The following is a 22,252-nucleotide window of genomic DNA, read 5'->3' on the forward strand; positions in this document are numbered from 1 at the left end:
GGGGTTGGGACCATGGCCAGCAGGGGGCGCTGCAGTGACACAGCCATCAGGAGACGCTGTGGTGATGGACTTGTGGCCAGCAGGAAGCCCTGTAGTAACACACCCGTAGCCAGCAGGAGGCGCTAAGGTGAACGACTCGTGACCAGCAGGAGTTGCTATAGTGACACACCCATGGCCAGGGTAGGGAGGCTACCTGTGAAAGTCCGCCATGTTGATGCCCATGTCCCCAAGAGTTGGGCTAATGAGGAACACTGAAACAACAAACAGGCAGATCAGGCAGCAAAGATAGGGGTGTCAAAGATAGACTTAGGTTGGAAACATTAGGGAGAGTTGTTTCTTGATGGGCCCATGATGCCTCAGGCCATCAGGGCAGGGATGCCACCTATAAGTGGGCACGAGATTGAGGGGTGGATCTAACCATGGACAGTATTTCTCAGGTTATCCATGACTGTGAGACGTGTGCTGCCATCAAGCAGGCCAAGCGAGTGAACCCCTGTGGTACGGTGGGCGGTGGTCCAAGTGCAAGTATGGGGAGGCCTGGCAGATTGACTCCATCACACTGCCCCAGACACGCCGGGGCAAGCGCTACGTGCTGACCATGGTGGAAGCCACCACTGGATGGTTGGAAACCTACCCTGTGTCTCATGCTACTGCCTGGAACACCATCCTGGGCCTGGAAAAGCAAATCCTGTGGAGACATGGAACACCTGAGAGAACTGAGTCGGACAATGTGACCCGTTTCAAGAATGGCCTTATCAACACCTGGGCCAGGGAACATGGTATTGAATGGATATATTATATTCCCTATCATGCACCAGCTGCCAGGAAAGTTGAACGGTGCAATGGACTACTTAAGACTACCTTGAAGGCACTTGGAGGGGGAATTTTTAGAAATTGAAAAATGAACTTAGCAAAAGCCGCCTGGATGGTCAACACCCAAGGGTCCATCAATCAAGCTGGTCCTGCCCAGTCTGAACCCTTGCACACAGTGGATGGAGATAAAGTCCCTGTTGTACACATGAAAGGTATTTTAGGAAAGACTGTTTGGACTACTCCCACCTCAGGCAAAGACAAACCCATCTGTGGGATTGTATTTGCTCAAGGACCTGGTTACAATTGGTGGGTAATGCAGAAAGATGGAGAAACCCATTGTGTACCACAGGAAAACCTAGTCTTAAGTGAGAACTGTGTGTAAGGTTTCTTTGTGATGCAGATGGAAACAGAATAGGGGTTGGAAATGTCCTGGATTGCCAAGAAAATTGTATTCCATTTGCCATCTATATGGCAGTTGTCTTCTGTTAAGTGGGCAGTTTTCCTTATCTCTTCCACAGCTGCGGGGACATCTGCTGATAATAGGCTATTGAATGTCACTGCATGACTGATAAGCACTACAGCATCCCATTGTGAGATGCTCCGCCCAGAGAGAGGAGCCAAGCATTCCTACCCGGATATAATCTGGAGATTCTGGAATACCAGCACTGCTTCTGCACTGGTTTTTCCCAGAGGAACAGCAGCTGCCTCTTCCGCTGGATCTTCAGAGAAAAAACTACACCCTTCTACAAGATCCCTGCTCCAAAAGAACCACACCTGACACTCCAGGAGGGCTGCAGCCACAATTCCAATCGGACTGCTACAACTCCCTGACCCACAGGGTGTCAGGTTGTGTTCTGACGATCAGTGTTAGTTTAGTTTACTGCATTGTTTATTTTATTTTTTTTATTTTCTTCCCTATTAAAGAACTGTTATTTCCTGCTCCCATATTTTTTGCCTGAGAGCCCTTTAATTTCAAATTTATAGCAATTCAGAGAAGGGAGGAGGAGATTTACAATTTCCATTTGAAGAGAGGCTCCTGCCTTCCTTAGCAGATACCTGTTTTTCCAAACCAAAAGAGTAGGTTAGGGAGTTATTCTAGCCAAGGGTTAATACACAGACTATTGTTCTATTTGTCCTTACTTTCTACTTCTCATATATTTTTCTGCTGACAAATCTTATTGCTACCGCTTAGCTCTAACCGCAGTTCTGCTGTCTCTGAGGTCTGCCTCTTGCAGCTTTCCCAAAACCCTCTGATTTTAAGGATTCCCACCCCCTCCCACTGCCAAAACCAATAAATCAGTTTTAAATGTCTGCTGTAAAGGTGACATTTTTGGAGTCAAAGCCAGCTGCAATTCTGTAGGTTCCGTTGGCCCTTCACCGACACCCATTTGGTCTGTGAGCCATGAAACACACACCCCAGCTGTGCAGGACCAGTCCTTGTGCAGTTCCCAACACAGACTGAGGGCTCTGTGCTGCTTTAAAGTTGAACTGGGGAGAAATGGAGCCCACAGAATAAAACTTGGCCCCCTTTTTGTCAGGGTGATGGTCACGCTCAGTGAGCAGCTGGGAGTGGGACTGGGGGGCACTGGGGGGACATGGGACCGTAGGACTGTGGGATTGGGGTTCTGGGGGGTGAGAAATAAGAGAGAGAATAGAAAGCTTCAGTTCTCCTGAAGATACTGGATAGGGCTTAAAGATGAACTAGCAGAAGTCCACAGAAGGATGTAAAAGTGTGGACACAGCAGGGCAAACATGGCTGGAACCCGTGAAGGAACAGAAAAGGGGAACTCCAGTGAGGGGCTTTTGACAAGTTCTGGACCACAGAAGGGGCAGTGCCTACCCAAAACGAAAGTTTGAAGTGAGGTTATCTGGCATATTGGGGCACTCAGTGAAAACAACACTGAGAAACCTCATTTTTAGGACTCTCCAGCACCATAAAAGGATTTCATAAAGAGGCGGAGCCATGCAACTCTTTTCTAGGAAAAGTGAAGATTCTGTACTTGGTAAGGGACATATTTTCATGAATATTTATAATTAGGATGGATAAATACCCCATGGAAAAGTCCCCTGTGACCTGCAGAACCAGGAGAGATCCACTGTGAGTCTGAGCTGATAAAGAATTCCAGTTTTCTGATACCTGCAGTTCCATCAGGGAGTTCACTCTGGCTGATTTCAGTATTGGGGCTGGAGGGACCCCTGGGGACTCTTGGGGGAGGCACGGGACTGTGGGATTGGGATAGCGCACATGGGGGGACACTGGGGGAGTCACAGGACTGGGACTGGGGTAATGGGGGGCTCTGGGGGAAAATGAGGGGGGACATGGGATGGTGGGGGTGGGATTGGGGTGATGGGGGGGGCTAGGACACACTGTGGGGGCAGGGAGTGATGGCTGGATTTGGGTTGATGTCCTGGGGTTACACGAAAGAAATTTGGGACTAGGAGTGGGATTCGGGTCTGGAGATGGGCTGAGGGGGACATTGGGGGTCTCGGAGTGACCCCAGGATTTTGGTCGGGATCCTGGTGCGGCTGAGAGGACTTGTAGACATGGGAGTAGGATTGGGCTTCTGGGGGGGCAGGAGGACACAGTACTGTGGGATTGGGATTGGGGTCCCTGGGGGCTTGGGCGACTTTGGGGATGCATTAGTAACCCCAGGATTTGGGATCAGGGACCACAGAAATGCCCAGGGGTCTGCTGGCCAGGAGTGCCTCCCTTCCCCCTGGGCTGAGCCCACTTCCCTCCCCAATCCCTCACTGATGAACCCTCTCTGTGTCTCCCCCATGTCCCCTCTGTGTCCCCCAGTGTCCCACCCTGGTCCCTGTGACCTCTCCATTCCATGGCCCCCCTGGATCAGACCCTGGCACTGCTGGCAATGGCCATGGCTACCACAGCTGTTGATGTGATCCCTCTGGACATGGCCCCGGACTCCTTCGATGATCAGTACCATGACTGTGGCACTAAAATGATTGTGGAATTGCCGGCCCTCAACCACTCTGAGTTCCAGCAGAATCCTCTCTTTGCCCAGGCCTGGCTTAATGCCACAGCTGAGTGGCAAGTCAGAAGTCCCCTGTGTCCTCTCTGTCCTCTCCAGCCCAGGCCATCACTCTCATGGCCTACACTGATGGATGAACTGTACAGAGAGTTCAACGCAGCCTTGCGTACAGCCGGGCGCTCCAGCCAGGAATACCTGGCCAACTTCCACTTCAAAACGCTGCATTTCCTGCTGACCCAGGCCCTGGTGACGCTGAGGCAGGCTCAGAATGGGCAGTGTCACAATGTGTACCGGGGGGTGCGCATGTACAGGTTCAAGGCAAAGCCCAGTGACATCGTCCGGTTTGGTCAATTCTCTTCCGCGTCAGAGAGTGAAAAAACTGCCAAGGACTTTGGGAGTGCCACGGTGTTCCAGGTGTACACGTGCCATGGCGCAGCAATCTGGAATTTCTCCAAGTATCCTAACGAGAAGGAGGTGCTGATCCCACCATATGAGACCTTCCAGGTCATCAAAGTCAGCCAGGAAGGAGAAAAGGCAAGGATCTGGCTCCGCTCCAATGGGACATTCAGCAACTACACCTGTGAGTGGGTGCAAGGTGACACCACAGGTGACAACCTGGAGGGATGGGGACACCCACTGTGGCCATGGGGACACCAACAGTGAACAGGACACACCCATGAGAGGGCACAGAGGGTGGGGACACTCACTCAGAGTTTGGGGACAGGGACAGGCCATGCTGGGGACACCAAGTCTGGGGACACCCATGTGGGCATGGGGACAGGGCACAAAGATGAAGACCCCCGCTTGTGGGAGGGAAAAGGGAAAGGGACACCCATGCCAGGAGACAACAGGAGACAACCCTCCGTCCCTTCCCCAACACCCTGTCACCTGTCAACTCATGGTCCTCATCTCTCCTTTTTCCCTAACCCTCCAGTATGCATGTCCCCAACTCCCTCCCTCCCCACATGGTCCCCTCTGACCCCTCTCTCTGTCCCCCAGGTGGGACCCTCCTCAGCACCCCCTTCCACCTTGGAGGACTCCTCCTGGCCACCACAACCTTGGCAGTGGCTACAGGGATCCTCTGAGCCATGAGGCAACCAAAGTCACAGAAGTCACTGTGGTCACTGTGGCCACCACGATCACCAAAACCTCCAGGACCCTCAGAGAAATGAGACCATGAGGGCTACCATGGCCACCACTGCCACTCTGGCCACCTTTGCAGCTATTGCCACCATGAGGTCGCTGCAGCCATCACAGGCAATCTGGACACCATGGTCTGTATAACCACCAAGGCCGCTGTGAACACCAAGACTCCCTGACCCACCAGAGCCACTCTGACCACTGCGCACATCAGGGCCCTTGTGCAAAGCAATCCTATTAAAATTTTCTATCAAAACAATTTCATTGAATAATTCTGTCACAGCCAGCAAATAGAGACAATTCCTAAACAGCGCTCAATGTCTTTCCCCACACCAACAATCATGGGAATGTCTCTTTCTGTCAGCCTCAAGGAGGATCCCTAGGGAGCATTTCCTTCCCAAGGGAGGATTCTCACACGCATTTCATTCCAAGCAGAGTAAGGGAGAGGAATCTCTGTCTCAGAGGGGAATCAATATTCCCAGTGTCAGCTGATGGATGGCCAGACCAAGCTCTGATGCTTCATCCTCAATTGTCCATTCAGGGTTGGTGATTTGGGCTGGTTTTAGCTCAATTCAGCACCAAAATCAGCAGAAGACCCCTCTCAGTGCAGCCTTGATGGCCACAAATGGGGCATTGTCCCTTGGTCACATTCCAGACAGAGCATCCTGCCACATCCTGCAGTTCAGGGGGACCTTAAAGGCTGGGGTTTGGGATGTTCAACAGGGCAAGGGCAGGTCCTGTCCCTGGGGAGGGACAGTCCCCAGTGCCCGTCCTGGGTAGTTGGCCTGGTGGAGCAGATCTGGAGAAGGATCTGTGGTGCTGGTGGGCGACCAGTGGAGCTGGCTGTGTGGCCTGGGGCCAGGAGAGACCCAGGGGATGTTGGAAAGAGTGGGGTCAATATGCCAGGGTTGCTCCATCCCAAACCATTGCAGAGCCCCCGGGGCCGGGATGGGGCGGGGCGGGCGCTCAGCAGTGCCAGCAGCTCGTGCGGCCGCCTGCTGTTGGCACCCGGAACTGCAGCTGGGCGCAGCGCATGCGCAGTGCCGCTGATTTCCCACACTCACTGCTGCCCTCCGGTGGACAATTCCCAAACCACAACTCCAGGAGAAGAGGGGGTAAAGAGGGAAAATCCCTGATTTGAAACAGAAAAGTGTTTCCTGAATGAAACATCAGGAGTTTTCATCAATAAATGGGTGGTGCTGCCTCTCTCCCCTTTTCTCCATTTTATTTTCCATCCTTTCTCTTTCTGTTTGTTTTTTCTTTTTTTTCCTCCCAGTGCTACTTCTGTTGCATTGCCTCGAATCAGGAACTTTGGAACTGGCCCCAAACTGATCGTTCATCCATTTTAAATTGCACTGAGCAGCCCCCGCCAGCTCCCTCAGCCCTTCCTGGTGCTCCAAACCCTTCCACTTTTCCATCTCTTTCCCGGACATGCTCTAGCCCCTCCAGGTCCTTTCTGAGGGGCTGCAATGAAAAAGGGAAACATTTCCCTTTCCAGGAAAAAGGGAGGAACATTTCTCAAGCACCTCTTTGAAGATGGAGGTAGAAACATAAACCTTTAAATTCCCTCCAACAAAAACTCCAGGAACTGCTTTATTTTAGGAAATGAGGAGCCGTGCATGAAAAGTGTAAAGGAGCTGTAGCAGTAAGTTTTGGTAAACTTTTGATATGCCAGGCAAGCAAAGATCAAGTTTTTGATAAATTTTTTTATACGCAGGGTGAGAAAGCAGCAATTTGATGCTAGATCAGGCAAGGCAGCCAAGGAATGGTAGAAGGTGGCTGTGGCATTGCACTCCCAAACTCCTCTATTGGGAAGTGCCCAAGTGGCCCCAGGCACTGCCCAATCTCTGCTGTCCATGCTGTCCTGTGCTGTCCTGGCTGCTCCAGTCCCTCGCCTGCTGGTCCTGCTGGCCTGGCATAGTTTCCTTACCTGGCACCTTTTGGAGTGGCTTTTCCAGGATGGACACCTTGGTAGAGTGACCATGGTGGCCACAGTGGCTGTGATGGCCACAGTGACCTTGGTCGTCTTGGTAGCCATGGTATCAATGGTGGTCTCAGTAGCTGCAATGAACACAGTAGTCACAGTGGGCACGGTGACATCATGGGTCACTGTGAGCACAATGGCCATGGTGGTTCCAATGCCCAGAGTGGCCCGAGTGGTTGTAGAGAGCAAAGTGGCCACAGAGGCCGTAGTAACAATAACGACCACAGTGGTCACAGTGGGAAAAATGGACCATAGTGGTCATAATGTCCTCCTTAGCTTTGGTGGCTTAATTTATCTGGGGGTCCTGGTGGCCTTTGTCCAGGTGGCCTTCCACAGTGGCCTCCACAACCACCGCAATCTTGGTGGCCTTGTGGCTTAGAGAGTACCAATGGCCACTGCCATGGCCACGCTAGCCAGGAGAAGAACCCCCTAAGGTGGGGGGAGTTCCCGATGAGGCTCCCACCTGTGGGGACAAAGAGAGGGGTCAGGGGATCCTGGGGTGAGAGGGCCAGGGGGGCATCAGGAGGGCCATGGGGAGAGGGACAGAGGTGGTTGGGGGCACTGAAGGTGTCTTGTCAGAGGGGGCCATAATGAGGTCCATGTCCCCTGTACCCAGCCATATGCCATGTACCTTGTCCCCCCAACCCCAGCACTGGATGTCCCTGTCCCCCTCACCTGGCACTGGCTGTCCCCAACCCCTGTGCCCATGCAATGCTGTCCTTGACCCTGTCCCCAGCTCTGGGTGTCTTGTCTCCCAGCCACAGTGGGTGTCCCTGTCCCCTCTGGGCCATGGGTGTCCCCATCACCGTGTATCCTTGTCCCCAACCCTCACTGAGTGTCCCCATCCCCCCCAGTTGTTCCCAAGATGTCACCTCGCAGCCACTCACAGTGGTGGTTACTGGAGTTCCCAGTTGAGCGATGCTCAATCTGCAACTTCTTCCCTTCCCTGGTGACTTTTGCAACCTGAAAGTTCTCAAAGGGTGGGATCAGCAATTCCTTCTCACTTTGATTGCAGGAGAACTTCTTGATGTGTGCTCCGTGACATGTGTGCACCTCGAACATCGTGTCTGTCCCATAATATTTGGCCACCGATTTATTCATTGACGATGAAGTGAATTGATTGAGGCGGACATTATCACCAAATTTCACATTGAACTGGGTATTCCTCACTCCCCGGGACACGTCCAGACACTCATTAGGGCATCTGAGCTTCTGGAGGGCCTGGGTCAGCAGGAAATGCAGCGTTTTGAAGTGGAAGTTGTACCGGTATTCCTGGCAGGAGCGTCCAGCCTCACGCACGGCCTTGTTGAACTTCTTAAACACGTCATTCATTGTGTAGACCATGAGGGCGATGGCCTGGTCTTTGGTCAGAGAGAATGAATCGGAGCCTTGTTTCTGCCACTCGGCCGTGGCCTTTGCCCAGGTCTGGGCAAAAAGAGGGTTCTTCTGGAAGTCGGAGCGCTTGAGGGCTGGCAAGGTCGCAGTCATGGCTGGGCCACAGTTGAGGTACTGGTCATCAAAGGAGTTGTGGGCCATGTCCAGGGGCACCACCTTGCTGTCCACAGTGGCCACGGTCATTGCCAGCTGTGCCAGGGTGTGAGCCAGGTGGGGCATGGAGAAGAAAGGCCATAGTGACCAGTGTGAGACACTGTGGGGACATAGAGGACAGACTGTGTGACACAGGGAGAACACTGGGGGACAACAGGGGATGCTGATGGGACAGAAGGGACTCTGAGGAACATGGTGGTACATGGGGAGGCTTCCTTGGTGAGGGGCTGGGGAGTGACCGTGGAGTCAGCCTAGGGAGAGTGGGGGCAGCCCTGGCCAGGAGACACCTGGACATGTTCTGGAACCTGATCCCAAATCCTGGGGTCGTTCCTGTACGCCCCAGTGTCCCCAAGACTCTGAATCCCACTACCATAGTCCTCCCCTCCCGGGGTTTCCCAGTGCGTCCATTACCCCAATTACTCTCCCAATCCTTTGTACCCCTCCCAGTGACCCCATGTCCCCCAGGACCCTGGCCCAAGGTTTGGGGTCCCCAATGGGTCCCACCAGTCCCTGTCCCCTCCTCCCCTTACCCAAATCCCACTCTCAGTTCCATGAGACCTGGGGACCCCTGGACCCTGATCCAGTCCCACGTGCCCCCCAAGTGTCCCCCAGTACCCCACTGCCACTCCCATTGTCCTCTGTCTCCCATCGCTGGTCCCCGGACCAGCCCAGGACTTCAGTCCCTGTCCTGTGACACTCCCAGTGCCCCTCCAGACCCCAATCCCTCAGTCCCATGTTCCCCACCAAGGGTCCCCAGTCCCTGATACCGAAATCGACCGGAGTGAACTCCCTGATGGAACTGGAGGTATCAGAAAGCCAGAATTCTTTCTCAGCTCAGACTCACAGGCAGATCTCTCCTGGTCCTGCACATCAGGGGGGACTTTACCATGGAGTATGTATCCCTCATAATTTTAAATGTACGTGAAATTGTGTCCTTTATCTAATACAGAAACCAGCATGTTTCCCATAAATAATCTGCATGGCTCTGTCTCTTTTAGGAAATAATTTTTATTCTGCTGGAGAGTCCTAAAAAAGAATCATCTCAGTGTGGTTTTCACTGAGTACTCTATTATCCCAGATGACCTTGCCTCATAATTTCACTTTGGGCAGGCGCTGCTCCTTCTGTGTTACAGAACTTTCCAAAAACCCTTTACAGCAGTTTCCTTTATCTGTTTCTCCACAGATTACAACCACCTTTGTCCTGCTATGTCCACACTTTTGCATCCTTTTATTGTTTTACACCCATTCATCTTTAAACTGTACCAAGGACCAAACTGTACCAAGGCATCTAAAGCTTTCTATTCTCTCTCTTATTGCTCACCCTCCAGGACCCCAATCCCACCATCCCATGTCCCCCCAGTTGCCCCCAGTCCCACTCCCCACTGCTCACTGAGTTGCACTCACACCTCAGATACAATTTGGGGTCCCCTATTAGATGCCATCTGCGGAGGATCAGCAATGGGGCATCACGCCATGATCAATATGATCAAGTGAAATCAAATTTATTACAAGAACAAAATGTGTTTGGTCTTTGTTCTTCTGTTCACTCACCTCAAGCTACTCCATGATTGGTTTAGCCTATCTATGCGCATGTCTCAAGCCTTCAGCTGATTGGTTAGTCTTCTTTCTTCATGCATATCACTGTGGTTTATTGTTTTGCCTTCATGCACTCTGCTGTGGTTTTTTTGCTCCGTCTTCTTAGCGCGCCTCACATCCTGGACTTGTTTTTCTCCTGAGTAGGCTCTTCCTGTTTTTGAGCTATCGGGGACACTGTGAAGTTCTACTCAGACCCCATAGAGACTGGCTTGGGTACAGTGTCCATTTTCCCACAAAAATCCCTCAACAGACATCCCTGGAGGCACCTTGAGCCTGGGCATGATCTCTTGGGGCGGTGCCTGGGTGACTGAGCTGAGCTGAGCTGCCCAAAGAAGTGGCCAAAATACAATATGGGGCACACCAGCTTGGGGATTGACAAATCCCTCTGGGAAATAGACTTGCATTAAAACTTGCCAAGATGTTCCTTTGAATTCAAAACTATCACCTCCAGGCATCACTGAAAGAGGAAACACTCCTGGGGATAACTGGCAAATGGATTTTCTGAGCTACCACGCCAACATAGGCTCAGGTATCTCCTGGTGTTGGTGGACCCCCACTTGGAGGTCCAGAACTTCTCCTGCCACACACGGAATTCACCCAGGTGCTCCTCTAAGAGATCATCCCCAGGCTCAATATGCCTGCAGGGATGTCATCTGATAGGGGACCCCAAGTGGTATTTGAGGTGTGACAGCAACTCAGTGAGCCATGGGGAGTGGGACTGGGTGGAACTGGGGGGACATGGGACTGTGGGATTGGGGTCGTGGGGCCTGAACAATTAGAGAGAGAACAGAAAGTTTCAGATCCCTTAAAGGTGCTGGATAGGCCTTAAAGAAGAACTAGCAAAACACCGTAATAGAATGCAAAATGTGTGCACATGAGAGCAAAGAGAATGAGATAAAGGAAAGTCATTTGAGGGGGTTTTGGCAAGTTCTGTAACACAGAAGGAGCAGCAGTGTTGCCAAATGTGAAAGTTCAAGCTGAGGTCTTCTGGGATATTGGGGCACTCAGTGAAAACCACACTGAGAAAACTCATTTTTAGGACTCTCCAGTACCATAAAAGGATTTGCGGAAAGAGGCAGAAGTATGCAAATTATTTTTCAGAAATGTGAAGTTTCTGTACTAGGTGAGAGACACATTGTAATGAATATTTGAAATTGGTGGATAAAGTGGTGGATAAAGACCCTGTGGCAAAGTCCCCCGTGACCTGCAGGACGAGGAGAGATCCACTGTGAGTCTGAGCTGATAAAGAATTGCAGTTTTCTGATAGCTGCAGTTCCATCAGGGAGTTCACTCCAGCTGATTTCAGTACTGGGGCTGGAGGAACCCCTGGGGTCTCTTGGGAGAGGCACAGGACTGAGGGATTGGGTTTGTGGTGCTGGGGGGACAGTGGAGGAGTCACATGTTGGGGATTGGGGTAATGGGGGGCTCTGGGGGAAAATGAGGGGGTACAGGGGATGGTGAGAGTGGGATTGGGGTGATGGGGGGGGGCTGGGAGACACTGGGGTGGAAGGGAGTGATGGCTGGATTTGTGTTGATGTTCTGGGGTGACACCGAAGAAGTTGGAGACTGGGAGTGGGATTGGGGTCTGGGGACCAGCCGAGGGGGACACTGGGGGTCTCAGGGAGTGACCCCCAGGATTTGGGTCAGGGACCCCAGACATGCCCTGGTGTCTGCTGGACAGGAGTGCCTCCCTTCCCCTTGGGATGACCCCACTGCCCTTCCCGGTCCCTCACTGATGAACCCTCTCTGTGTCTCCCCCATGTCCCCTCTGTATTCACCAGCGTCCCACACTGGTCATTGTGGCCTTTCCTCTCCATGGCTCCCCTGGCTACAACCCTGACACTGCTAACAATGGCCATGGTCACCACGGCTGTGGATGTGATGCTCCTGGACATGGCCCCGGATTCCTTCGATGATCAGTACCAGGGCTGTGGCACTAAAATGATCGAGGAATTGCCGGCCCTCAACAACTCCGAGTTCCAGCAGAATCCTCTTTTTGCCCAGGCCTTGCTTAATGCCACAGCCAAGTGGCGAGGTCAGAAGTCCCCTGTGTCCTCTCTGTCATCTCCAGCCCAGGCCATCGCCCTCATGGCCTACACGATGGATGAGCTGTACACAGAGTTCAACAAGGCCGTGCGTACAGCTGGGCGCTCCAGCCAGGAATACCGGGACAACTTCCACTTCAAAACACTGCATTTCTTGCTGACCCAGGCCCTGGTGACGCTGAGGCAGGCTCAGAATGGGCAGTGTCACAACGTGTACTGGGGGGTGAGCAAGTACCGATTCAAGGCAAAGCCCGGTGACATGGTCCGGTTTGGTCAATTCTCTTCAGCATCACGGAATGGAAAAACTGCCAAGCTCTTTGGGAGTGCCACGGTGTTTCAGGTGTACACGTGCCACGGCGCAGCAATCTGGAATTTCTCCAAGTATCCTGACGAGAAGGAGGTGCTGATCCCACCATATGAGACCTTCCAGGTCATCAAAGTCAGCCAGGAAGGAGAAAGGGCAAGGATCCAGCTCCGCTCCAACGGGACCTTCAGCAAATACAACTGCGAGTGGCTGCAAGGTGACACCACAGGTGACAACCTGGAGGGATGGGGACACCCACTGTGGCCATGGGGACACCAACAGTGGACAGGGCACACCCATGAGAGGGCACAGAGGGTGGGGACCCTCACTCAGAGTTTGGGGACAGGGACAGGTCATGCTGGGGACACCAAGTCTGGGGACACCCATGTGGGCATGGGGACAGGGCACAAAGATGAAGACCCCCGCTTGTGGGAGGGAAAAGGGAAAGGAACACCCATGTCAGGGGACAAGAGGGACAGGGACAGAGTCATGGTCCCCGACCCCATTCCGACCCTGTCACTCGCCACTAACAGCAGTGTTGTGGGGATGGGCCCTGTGTGCTGGATGTGGGTGGGCTGGGACCCCTCATGGAATATCCTGAACCTCTGTTATCACCTGTCACCCACCATGGCACCTCCTGACTCCACATGACCCCTGTCAAACCTAAGCCCACCATTACACCTCTGACCTCCCTGGCCCCTCTACCCCTCCGTGCCTCTCCCAACACCCTGTCACTTGTCACCTCATGGCCCCCATTCTCTCCTGCCACCCCTAAGCCTCAAATATGCATGTCTCAAACCCCCTCCCTCCCCACCTGGTCCCCTCTGACCCCTCTCTCTGTCCCCCAGGTGGGAGCATCCCGAGGGCTCCCTTCCACCTTGGAGGACTCCTCCTGGCCACCACAACCTTGGCAGTGGCAACAGGGATCCTCTGAGTCATGAGGCCACCAATGTCACTGAGGTGACCATGGTTCACTGTGGCGACTATGACCACCATGGCATCAAGGTCACAGTGGTCACTGTGGCCACCACGATCACCAAAACCTCCAGGACCCCCAGACAAACAAGACTACTGAAGCTACCAAGGCCACCTCTGCCACTCTGGCCACCTTGGCAGCTACTGCCACCATGAGGTCACTGCGGCCATTAGAGGCACTCTGGACACCATGGTCTGTATAACCACCAAGGCCGCTGTGAACACCATGGTCACCAAGACTCCCTGAGCCACAAGGCTAACACAGCCACTCTGACCACTGTGCATGTCAGGGCAATTGTGCAAAGCAATCTTATTAAAAATTTCAATCAAAACAATTTCATTGAATAATTCTGTCTAAGTCAGCAAAAAGAGACATTTCCTCAACAGGGCTCAATGTCTTTCCCCACCCCAACAATCATGGGAATGTCTCTTTCTAACAGCCTAAAGGAGGATCCCTAGGGAGCATTCCCTTCCCAAGGGAGGATCCTCAAACACATTTCATTCCAAGCACAATAAGGGAGAGGAATCTCTGTCTCAGAGGGGGCCTCAATGTTCCCAGGGTCATCTGATGGATGGCCAGGCCAAGCTCTGATGCTTCATCCCCACTTGTCAAATTGAGGTTGGTGATTTGGGCTGGTTTTAGACTAATTCATCCTTTTAAAATTGCACTGAGCAGCCCCCACCAGGTCCCTCAGCCTTTCCTGCTACACCAGACACTTCCACACCTCCATCCCTTCCCTGGACATGCTCCAGTCCCTCCTGGTCATTTCTAAGGGTCTGCAGTGAATGAGGAAAAATGGAGGAACATTTCTCCAGCACCTCTTTGTAGATCGAAGTTTGAAAAGTAAAACTTTGATTTGCCTCTAACAAAAATTCCCGGAAAAGCTTTACTTTAGGAAATGTGGTGATCTGCAGGAGAGGAATTAAAAGAGCTGGACATGACCCCTGAACATCACCTGGAATTTGATCTCAAATCCTGGAGTCACTCCTGAGTGCCCCAATGTCCCCCAAACACCCCAACTCCCAATCCCACCCCCACAGTCCTATAACCCCCTCAATGTGTTTTGTCAGCTCGTCTGCAGGACCCTTACTCAAATCCAGGGGTCACTTCCTGACCCCCCGCAGTAGCCCCAGTGACCCCCAGAATCTCAATTCCACTCCCACTGTTCTGTGTCCCTGCCTCCTGGTGTTTCCCAGTGTCTCCATTACCCCAATCCCTTGTACCCCACCCAGTGACCCCATGTCCCCCAGGACCCTAACTCCAGGTTTAGGGTCCCCAATGGGTCCCATTGTCCCTGTCCCCTCCCCCCCTTACCTGAATCCCACTCTCAGTTCCATGACCTCCCTGGTGACCCCTAGACCCTGATCCAGTCCCACGTGCCCCCCAAGAGTCCCCCAGTACCCCACTGCCACTCCCATGGTCCTGTGTCTCCCATTGCTGGCCCCAGGACCACCCTAGGATCCCAGTCCCTGTCCTATGACACCCACAGTGCCCCTCCAGATCCCAATCCTTCAGTCCCATGTTCCCCCCCAAGGGGGACCAGTCCCTGATACCGAAATCAACCAGAGTGAACTCCCTGATGGAACTGGAGGTATCAGAAAGCCAGAATTCTCGATCAGCTCGGACTCACAGCAGATCTCTCCTGGTCCTGCACATCACGGGGGGACTTTTCCATTGGGTATTTATGCATCATAATTATAAATATGCATGAAATGGTGTACTTTATCTAATACAGAAACCAGCATTTTTCCCATAAATAATCTGCATGGCTCTGTCTCTTTTAGGAAATAATTTTGATTGTGCTGGAGAGTCCTATAAAATAGTTATCTCAGTGTAGTTTTCACTGAGTACTCCATTATCCCAGATGACCTTGCCTCATAATTTCACTTTGGGCAGGCGCTGCTCCTTCTATGTTACAGAACTTGCCAAAACCCCTTTACAGCAGTTTCCTTTATCTGTTTCTTCACAGATTACAACCACCTCTGTCCTGCTATGTCCACACTTTTACATCCTTTTATTGTTTTATGTCCATTCATCTTTAAACTGTACCCAGCAACATTAAGGCATCTAAAACTTTCTATTCTCTCTCTTATTGCTCACCCTCCAGGTCCCCAATCCCACCATCCCATGTCCCCCCAGTTGCCCCCAGTCCCACTCCCCACTGCTCATTGAGTTGCACTCACACCTCAGATACTACTTGGGGTCCCCTATCAGATGCCATCTGTGGAGGATCAGCACGTGAATGGGACATCACGCCATGATCAATATGATCAAGAAAAGTCAAATTTATTACAAGAACAAAATGTATTTGGTCTTTGTTCTGTTGTTCACTTACCTCAAGCTAATACATGATTGGTTCAGCCTATCTGTGCACATGTCTCAAGACTTCAGCTGATTGGTTAGTCTTCTTTCTTCATGCGTATCATTGTGGTTTATTGTTTTGCCTTCATGCACTCCGCTGTGGTTTTTTGCTCCGTCTTCTTAGCACGCCTCACATCCTGGACTTGCTTTTCTCCTGAGTAGGCTCTTCCTGTTTTTGAGCTATCGGGGACACTGTGAAGTTCTACTCAGACCCCTTAAACACCGGCTTGGGCACAGTGTCCATTTTCCTGCAAAAATCCCTCAACAGACATCCCTGTAGGCACCTTGAGCCTGGGCATGATCTCTTGGGGCAGTGCCTGGGTGACTGAGCTGCGCTGAGCTGCCCAAAGAAGAGGCCGTACTACAATATGGGGCACACCAGCTTGGGGATTGACAGATGCCTGTGGGAAACAGACTTGTATTAAAACTGCATGAGAGGTTCCTTTGAATTCAAAATCACCTCCTCCAGGCATCACTGAAAGAGGAAACACTCCCAATGATAACTAGCAAATGTATTTTCTGAGCTACCACGCCAACATGGGCTCAGGTATCTCCTGGTGTTGGTGGATCCCCTCTTGGAGGTCCAGAACTTCTCCTGCCACACAGGGAAGTCACCCAGGTGCACCTCCAAGAGATCATCCCCAGGCTCAATATGCCTGCAGGGATGTCATCTGATAGGGGACCCCAAGTGGTATTTGAGGTGTGACAGCAACTCAGTGAGCCATGGGGAGTGGGACTGGGTGGAACTGGGGGGACATGGGACTGTGGGATTGGGGTCATGGGGCCTGAACAATAAGAGAGAGAACAGAAAGTTTCAGATCCCTTAAAGGTGCTGGATAGGCCTTAAAGAAGAGCTAGCAAAAAGCCATAATAGAATGCAAAATGTGTGCACATGAGAGCAAAGAGAAAGAGATAAAGGGAAGTCATGTGAGGGGTTTTTGGCAAGTTCTGTAACACAGAAGGAGCAGCAGTGTCTGCCAAATGTGAAAGTTCAAGCTGGGGTCTTCTGGGATATTAGGGCGTACTGTGAAAACCACACTGAGAAAACTCATTTTTAGGACTCTCCGGTACCATAAAAGGATTTCCAGAAAGAGGCAGAAGCATGAAAATTATTTTTCAGAAATGTGAAGTTTCTGTACTAGGTGAGGGACACATTGTAATGAATATTTGAAATTGTGGTGGATAAAGACCCTGTGGCAAAGTCCCCCGTGACCTGCAGGACCAGGAGAGATCCACTGTGAGTCTGAGCTGATAAAGAATTGCAGTTTTCTGATAGCTGCAGTTCCATCAGGGAGTTCACTCCAGCTGATTTCAGTATTGAGGCTGGAGGGACCCCTGGGGATTCTTGGGGAAGGCACAGGACTGAGGGATTGGGTTTGTGGTGCTGGGGGGACACTGGAGGAGTCACATGTCGGGGATTGGGGTAATGGGGGGCTCTGGGGGAAAATGAGGGGGTACAGGGGATGGTGAGAGTGGGATTGGGGTGATGGGAGGCTGAGAGACGGTGTGGGGGAAGGGAGTGATGGCTGGATTTGGGTTGATGTTCTGGGGTGACACCGAAGAAATTGGAGACTGGGAGTGGGATTGGGGTCTGGGGACCAGCCGAGGGGAACACTGGGGGTCTCAGGGAGTGACCCCCAGGATTTGGGTCAGGGACTCCAGACATGCCTAGGGGTCTGCTGGCAAGAAGTGCCTCTCTATCCCCCTGGGCTGACCCCACTTCCCTCCCCAATTGTCTCCTCTGTGTCCCCTCTGTGTCCTGCAGTGTTCCACCCTCATCCTTGTAGCCTCTCTCCTCTATGGCCCTCCTGGCACAAACCCTGGCACTGCTGGCAATGACCGTGGCCACCACAGCTGTCAAGGTGGTAACCCTGGACATGGCCCAGGACTCTTTTGATGACCAGTACCGGGAGTGTGGTCCTGTCATGACTGAGGTGTTGTCAGCCCTCAACCGCTCCGACTTTGATCAGAACCCTCTCTTTGCCCAGGCCTGGCCTAAGGCCAGAGCCAAGTGGCAGAGTCTGGGGTCCCCTGTGTCCCCTTTGTCGTCCCCAGCCCAGGCTGTCGCCCTCATGGCCTACACGATGAATGATCTGTACAAGAACTTCAACGCAGCCGTGCGTGTGGCCGGGCGCTCCCGCCAGGAATACCAGGACAAGTTCCACTTCAAAACGCTGCATTTCCTGCTGACCCAGGCCCTGAAGACACTGAGGGTCACTCAGGGACTGCAGTGTCACAACGTGTACCGGGGGGTGCATGGGGTCAGGTTCAAGGCAGAGCCTGGTAACATCATCCGATTCGGTCAATTCACGTCGGCGTCCCAGAGTCAAGAAGCCTCCCAGCAATTCGGGATGGACACGATGTTCCAGGTGCACACGTGCTACGGCGCAGAAATCCGGGAATTCTCCAACTATCCTGGTGAGAAGGAAGTGCTGATCCCACCCTTTGAGACCTTCAAGGTCGTCGAAGTCAGCCAGGAAGGGGACAGTGCATGGATCCACCTCTGGTCCAACGGGACCTTCAGCAATTACAACTGCGAGTGGCTGGAAGATGACGCCACAGGTGACAGCCCAGGGCAATGGGGACACCCACTGTGGCTATGGGGACACCATGATAAGGCACAGGGACAATGACACTCCCTCGGGGTTGGGGAACAGCAACACCCAGTGGGGGGGAGACCCCGTATACACAGTGGATACTCTTGACAGGGCACAGAGGGTGGGAAAAATCACTGAGCATTTGGGGACAGGGACAGCCCATGCTGGGGACACCAAGTTTAGGGACACGAATGTGGGCATGAGGACAGGAATGCCCATGACAGGGCACAGGGATGGGGACTCCCACTTCTGGGCGGGAACACAGACTGGGACACCCCTGCCATGGGACAACAGGAACAGAGAAAGAGATAAGGACCCCCTGTGCCTACCCAGTCCCCCTCCGCTGCATCCCTGTGGGGATGGGTCCTGTGTGCTGGATGTGGGTGAGTCACGGGCACTCCCTGGCACTCCCTGAACCTCGGTCGCCCCTATGGCACCTCTGACTCCTCCTGACACTGTCACTGCTAAGCCATGACACCCCTGACCTCCCTGGCCTCTGTACCCCCCATGCCCCCCACAACACCCTGTCACCTGTCAATTCATTGCCCCATCTCACCAGTTACCCCTAACACCCCATTATGTCCGTCCCCAACCCCCTCACTCCCCACATGGTCCCCCTGACCCCTCTCTCTGTCTCCCAGGTGGAAGCATCCCAAGGGCCCCTTTCCATGTCGGCAGACTCCTCCTGGCCAGCACAGCTCTTGCAGTGGCAACAGGGATCCTCTGAGCCATGAGGCCACCAAGGTCACTGTCTTCACTGTGGTCACTGTGGCAACCAAGGTCACTGTTGTCACTGTGGCCACCACGATCACCAAAGCCACCAGGATGACCAGAGAAACAAGGCCACCAAGGCCACCATGGCCACCACTGCCACTATGGCATTGGCAGCTACTGCCACCCGGACACCATGGTCTGTATAACCACCAAGGCCGCTGTGAACACCAAGACTCCCTGAGCCACCAGAGCCACTCTGACCACTGTGCACATCAGGGCCATTGTACAAAGCAATTCTATTAAAAAATTCTATCAAAACAGTTTCATTAAATAATTCTGTCAAAGCCAGCAAAAAGAGACAATTCTTATGCAGGGCTCAATGTCAGTCCTCACACCAACACTTGTGGGAATGTCTCTTTCTCTCAGCCTTGAGGAGAATCCCTGGCAAGCATCCTCCTCCCAAGGGAGGATCGTCACATACATTTCATTTCAAGCAGGAACAGGGGAGAGGAATCCCTGTCTGAGAGGGGACTGGACATTCCCAGGGTCAGTTGATAGATGGCCAGGACCCGCTCTGGTCTTTTAGCCTCAGTTGTCAATTCAGGGTTGGTGATTTGGGCTGGTTTTAGCCCAATTCAGAACCCAAATCAGCAGAAGACCTCTCTCAGTGCAGCCATGATGGCCATGAATGGGGCATTGTCCCTCGGCCAGATTCCAGGCAAAGCATCCTGCCACATCCTGCAGTTCATGGGGACCTTAAAGGCTGGGGTTTGGGAGGTTCAAGAGGGCAAGGGCAGGTTCTGTCCCTGGGGAGGCACAGTCCCCACTGCCAGTCCAGGCTGGGGGGGCCCAGCTGGAGCAGTTCTGGAGAAGGACGTGGGGGTGCTGGTGGGTGACCAGGGGAGCTGACTGTGTTGCCTGGGGCAAGAAGGGATCCAGGGGTTATCAGGAAGAGCAGGGCCGGGAAGTCAGGGAGTGTTCGTGCCCCTCTGCCCTGCCCAGGGAGGCACATCAGAAGTGCTGTGTCCACCTCTGCCCAGTGCTGTGTCCAGTTCTGGGATGCTCTGGACCCAGTCGTGGTCTCTGGGATGATGCTGCCTGGGCTGGGTGGTTGGGCCAGGTGCCCACTCTGGGTCCTTCCAGCCTGACCCATTCTGGGATTTGGGGATTCTGGCAGTTGTGGTTTGGGAATTGTCCTCCGGAGAGCAGCAGCGAGCGTGGCAGATCAGCGGCACTGCACATGTGCCGCTCCCAGCTGGAGTGACCTTAAAGCCCATCCAGTGCCAGCCCTGCCATGGGCAGAGACCTCTTCCCCTGGGCCAGGCTGCTCCAGGCCCTGCCCAGTCTGGCCTTGAACGCTTCCAGGTGTGGGGCAGCCACAACTTGGTTATAGATTGGTATTATGATAATTGACTCTCACAGTTAAAGGGTGAGTATTGTGTGTATATTAAGAGAAATTTTGTTGACTTATATTTATGTGATTGTAGCTTGGTTTTCGGACGTCCTTTGCTGTCTCCACTGCCCCCTTTCCCCCCTCTGTATTGTTCATAGCAGATGGCCCTGGTTGTCAGAGTTGTCAGGGATATGTGGAGGCCGGATATGTACCTGTGCCTCTGGCTATGGGCATTTGGGAATGGGGAAAACCTGTTGCTAGGGAGGCCTGGCATGCCTCACGTCCCCTCATCTCACCTTACCTCACCTCATCTCACCCTACCTCACCTCACCTCACCTCACCTCACCTCACCTCACCTCACCTCACCTCACCTCACCTCACCTCACCTCACCTCACCTCATTTCACTTCACCTCCAGTCAAGTAACAAGAAATTGTCCACCAACACATGGCAAAGAAGGTTTGAATGGCAGACTTTGGGAAAGCCAGGTTTGGCTGATGCAACGCTGGGGGTATAAAAGATGAAGCCACCATTTTGTGGATGAGCCACTGGCAGTCCCTTTGTTGTGTTGTTGAGGTCTAATAAACCTTTAAAATTAGAAAGTGAGCAGTTATTTCTCACAGTCACCAAGGTCTCCACGATCACCATGGCCAGCATGACCCCCAGAAAAATGTGTCCTCCAAGGCCACCGCTGCCAGAATCCCCAAATGCCAGAATGGGTGAGGCTGGAAGGACCCAGAGTGGGCACCTGACCCAACCGCCCAGCCCAGGCAGCGTCATCCCTGAGACCAGCGTTTGGTCCACAGCAGCCCAGAACTGGATGGAGCACTGGGCAGAGTTGTACATGGCACACCTGATGTGCCTCCCTGGGCAAGGCAGAGGGACACGAACACTCCCTGGCCTCCTGGCCCTGCTCATTCTGGTGCCCCCAGGATCCCTCCTGGTCCCAGGACAGTTGGCCAGTTATGCTGATCACCCACCAGCACCCCCACGTCCTTCTCCAGAGCTGCTCCAGCTGGTCATCCCCATTTGGGACTGACACTGGGGACTGTCTCTCCCCAGGGACAGGACCTGCTCTTGCCCTCTTGAACCTCCCAGTTTCCAGCCTTTAAGGTCCCCTTGAAGTGCAGGATATGGCAGAATGCTTTGCCTGGATTCTGGACAAGGGATAATTGGCCCATTTGTGGCCATCAGGGCTGCAATGGGAGGGGTCTTGTACTGATATTGGTGCTGAATTTGGTGAAAACCAGCCCAAATCACCACCCTGACGTGACAACTAGGGTGAAGCACCAGAGCTTGGCCTGGCCATCCATTAACTGACCCTCGGAATGTCCAGTTGCATCTCAGACAGAGATCCCTCTCCCCTATTCCTGCTTGGAATGAAATGTATGAGAGGTTCCTCGTCTGGGAAGGGGATGCTCCCCAAGGATTCTCCTCTAGGTTGAGAGAAAGAGACATTCCCACAAGTGTTGTTGTGGTGAGTGACATTGAGCCCTTGCCACTTTTGGCTGGCCGTCACAGATTTATTTAAGGGAATTGTTTTGATTGAATTATTTAATAGAATTTCTTTTCACAGTGGCCTTGGTGGCCGCACTGACCAGAGCAGCTATGGTATCCTTGTGGCTGAGGGTGTCTTGGTGATCAGGTGGTCACAGTGGCCTTGGTGGTTACAGTGAGCATGGTGGGCAAAGTGGCTGTGGCAGCCTTAGTAGTTTTGGGGGTCTTATTTCCATGGGAGTCTTGGTGGTCTTGCTGATTGTGGTGGCCACAGCAATGACAGTGACCTTGGCAT

General features: G+C 52.9%; 4 protein-coding genes across 4 annotated transcripts; 3 read left to right on the forward strand and 1 right to left on the reverse strand.

Annotated features, from left to right (window-relative positions):
- The first annotated feature begins 2,697 nt into the window (after positions 1-2,697).
- Positions 2,698-4,888, forward strand: LOC134418152 (erythroblast NAD(P)(+)--arginine ADP-ribosyltransferase-like). Its single transcript, XM_063156022.1, is given in 5 exon segments — positions 2,698-2,816; positions 3,614-3,864; positions 3,867-3,930; positions 3,932-4,383; positions 4,803-4,888. Coding segments are annotated over 4 exon segments (819 nt in total). The 5' UTR covers positions 2,698-2,816; positions 3,614-3,647.
- A 2,468-nt stretch (positions 4,889-7,356) lies between these two features.
- LOC134418186 (NAD(P)(+)--arginine ADP-ribosyltransferase 2-like) lies at positions 7,357-8,541 on the reverse strand. Its single transcript, XM_063156171.1, has 2 exons — positions 7,760-8,541; positions 7,357-7,390 (listed from the first exon to the last, which is right to left on the reverse strand). Exons 1-2 carry the CDS (start codon positions 8,539-8,541, stop codon positions 7,357-7,359), a joined length of 816 nt encoding a protein of 271 aa, XP_063012241.1.
- A 2,665-nt stretch (positions 8,542-11,206) lies between these two features.
- LOC134418232 (erythroblast NAD(P)(+)--arginine ADP-ribosyltransferase-like) lies at positions 11,207-13,354 on the forward strand. The gene is made up of 3 exons (XM_063156303.1): positions 11,207-11,299; positions 11,853-12,637; positions 13,269-13,354. Exons 2-3 carry the CDS (start codon positions 11,887-11,889, stop codon positions 13,352-13,354), a joined length of 837 nt encoding a protein of 278 aa, XP_063012373.1. The 5' UTR covers positions 11,207-11,299; positions 11,853-11,886.
- A 4,238-nt stretch (positions 13,355-17,592) lies between these two features.
- On the forward strand, positions 17,593-19,081 carry LOC134418287 (erythroblast NAD(P)(+)--arginine ADP-ribosyltransferase-like). The gene is made up of 2 exons (XM_063156436.1): positions 17,593-18,319; positions 18,996-19,081. The coding sequence occupies exons 1-2, from the start codon at positions 17,593-17,595 to the stop codon at positions 19,079-19,081; spliced, it is 813 nt and encodes a 270-aa protein (XP_063012506.1).
- Positions 19,082-22,252: the final 3,171 nt, after the last annotated feature.

The sequence above is a fragment of the Melospiza melodia genome, chromosome 1 (assembly GCF_035770615.1).
Source record: "Melospiza melodia melodia isolate bMelMel2 chromosome 1, bMelMel2.pri, whole genome shotgun sequence".
In the NCBI taxonomy this organism is placed as follows: Eukaryota; Metazoa; Chordata; class Aves; order Passeriformes; family Passerellidae; genus Melospiza; species Melospiza melodia.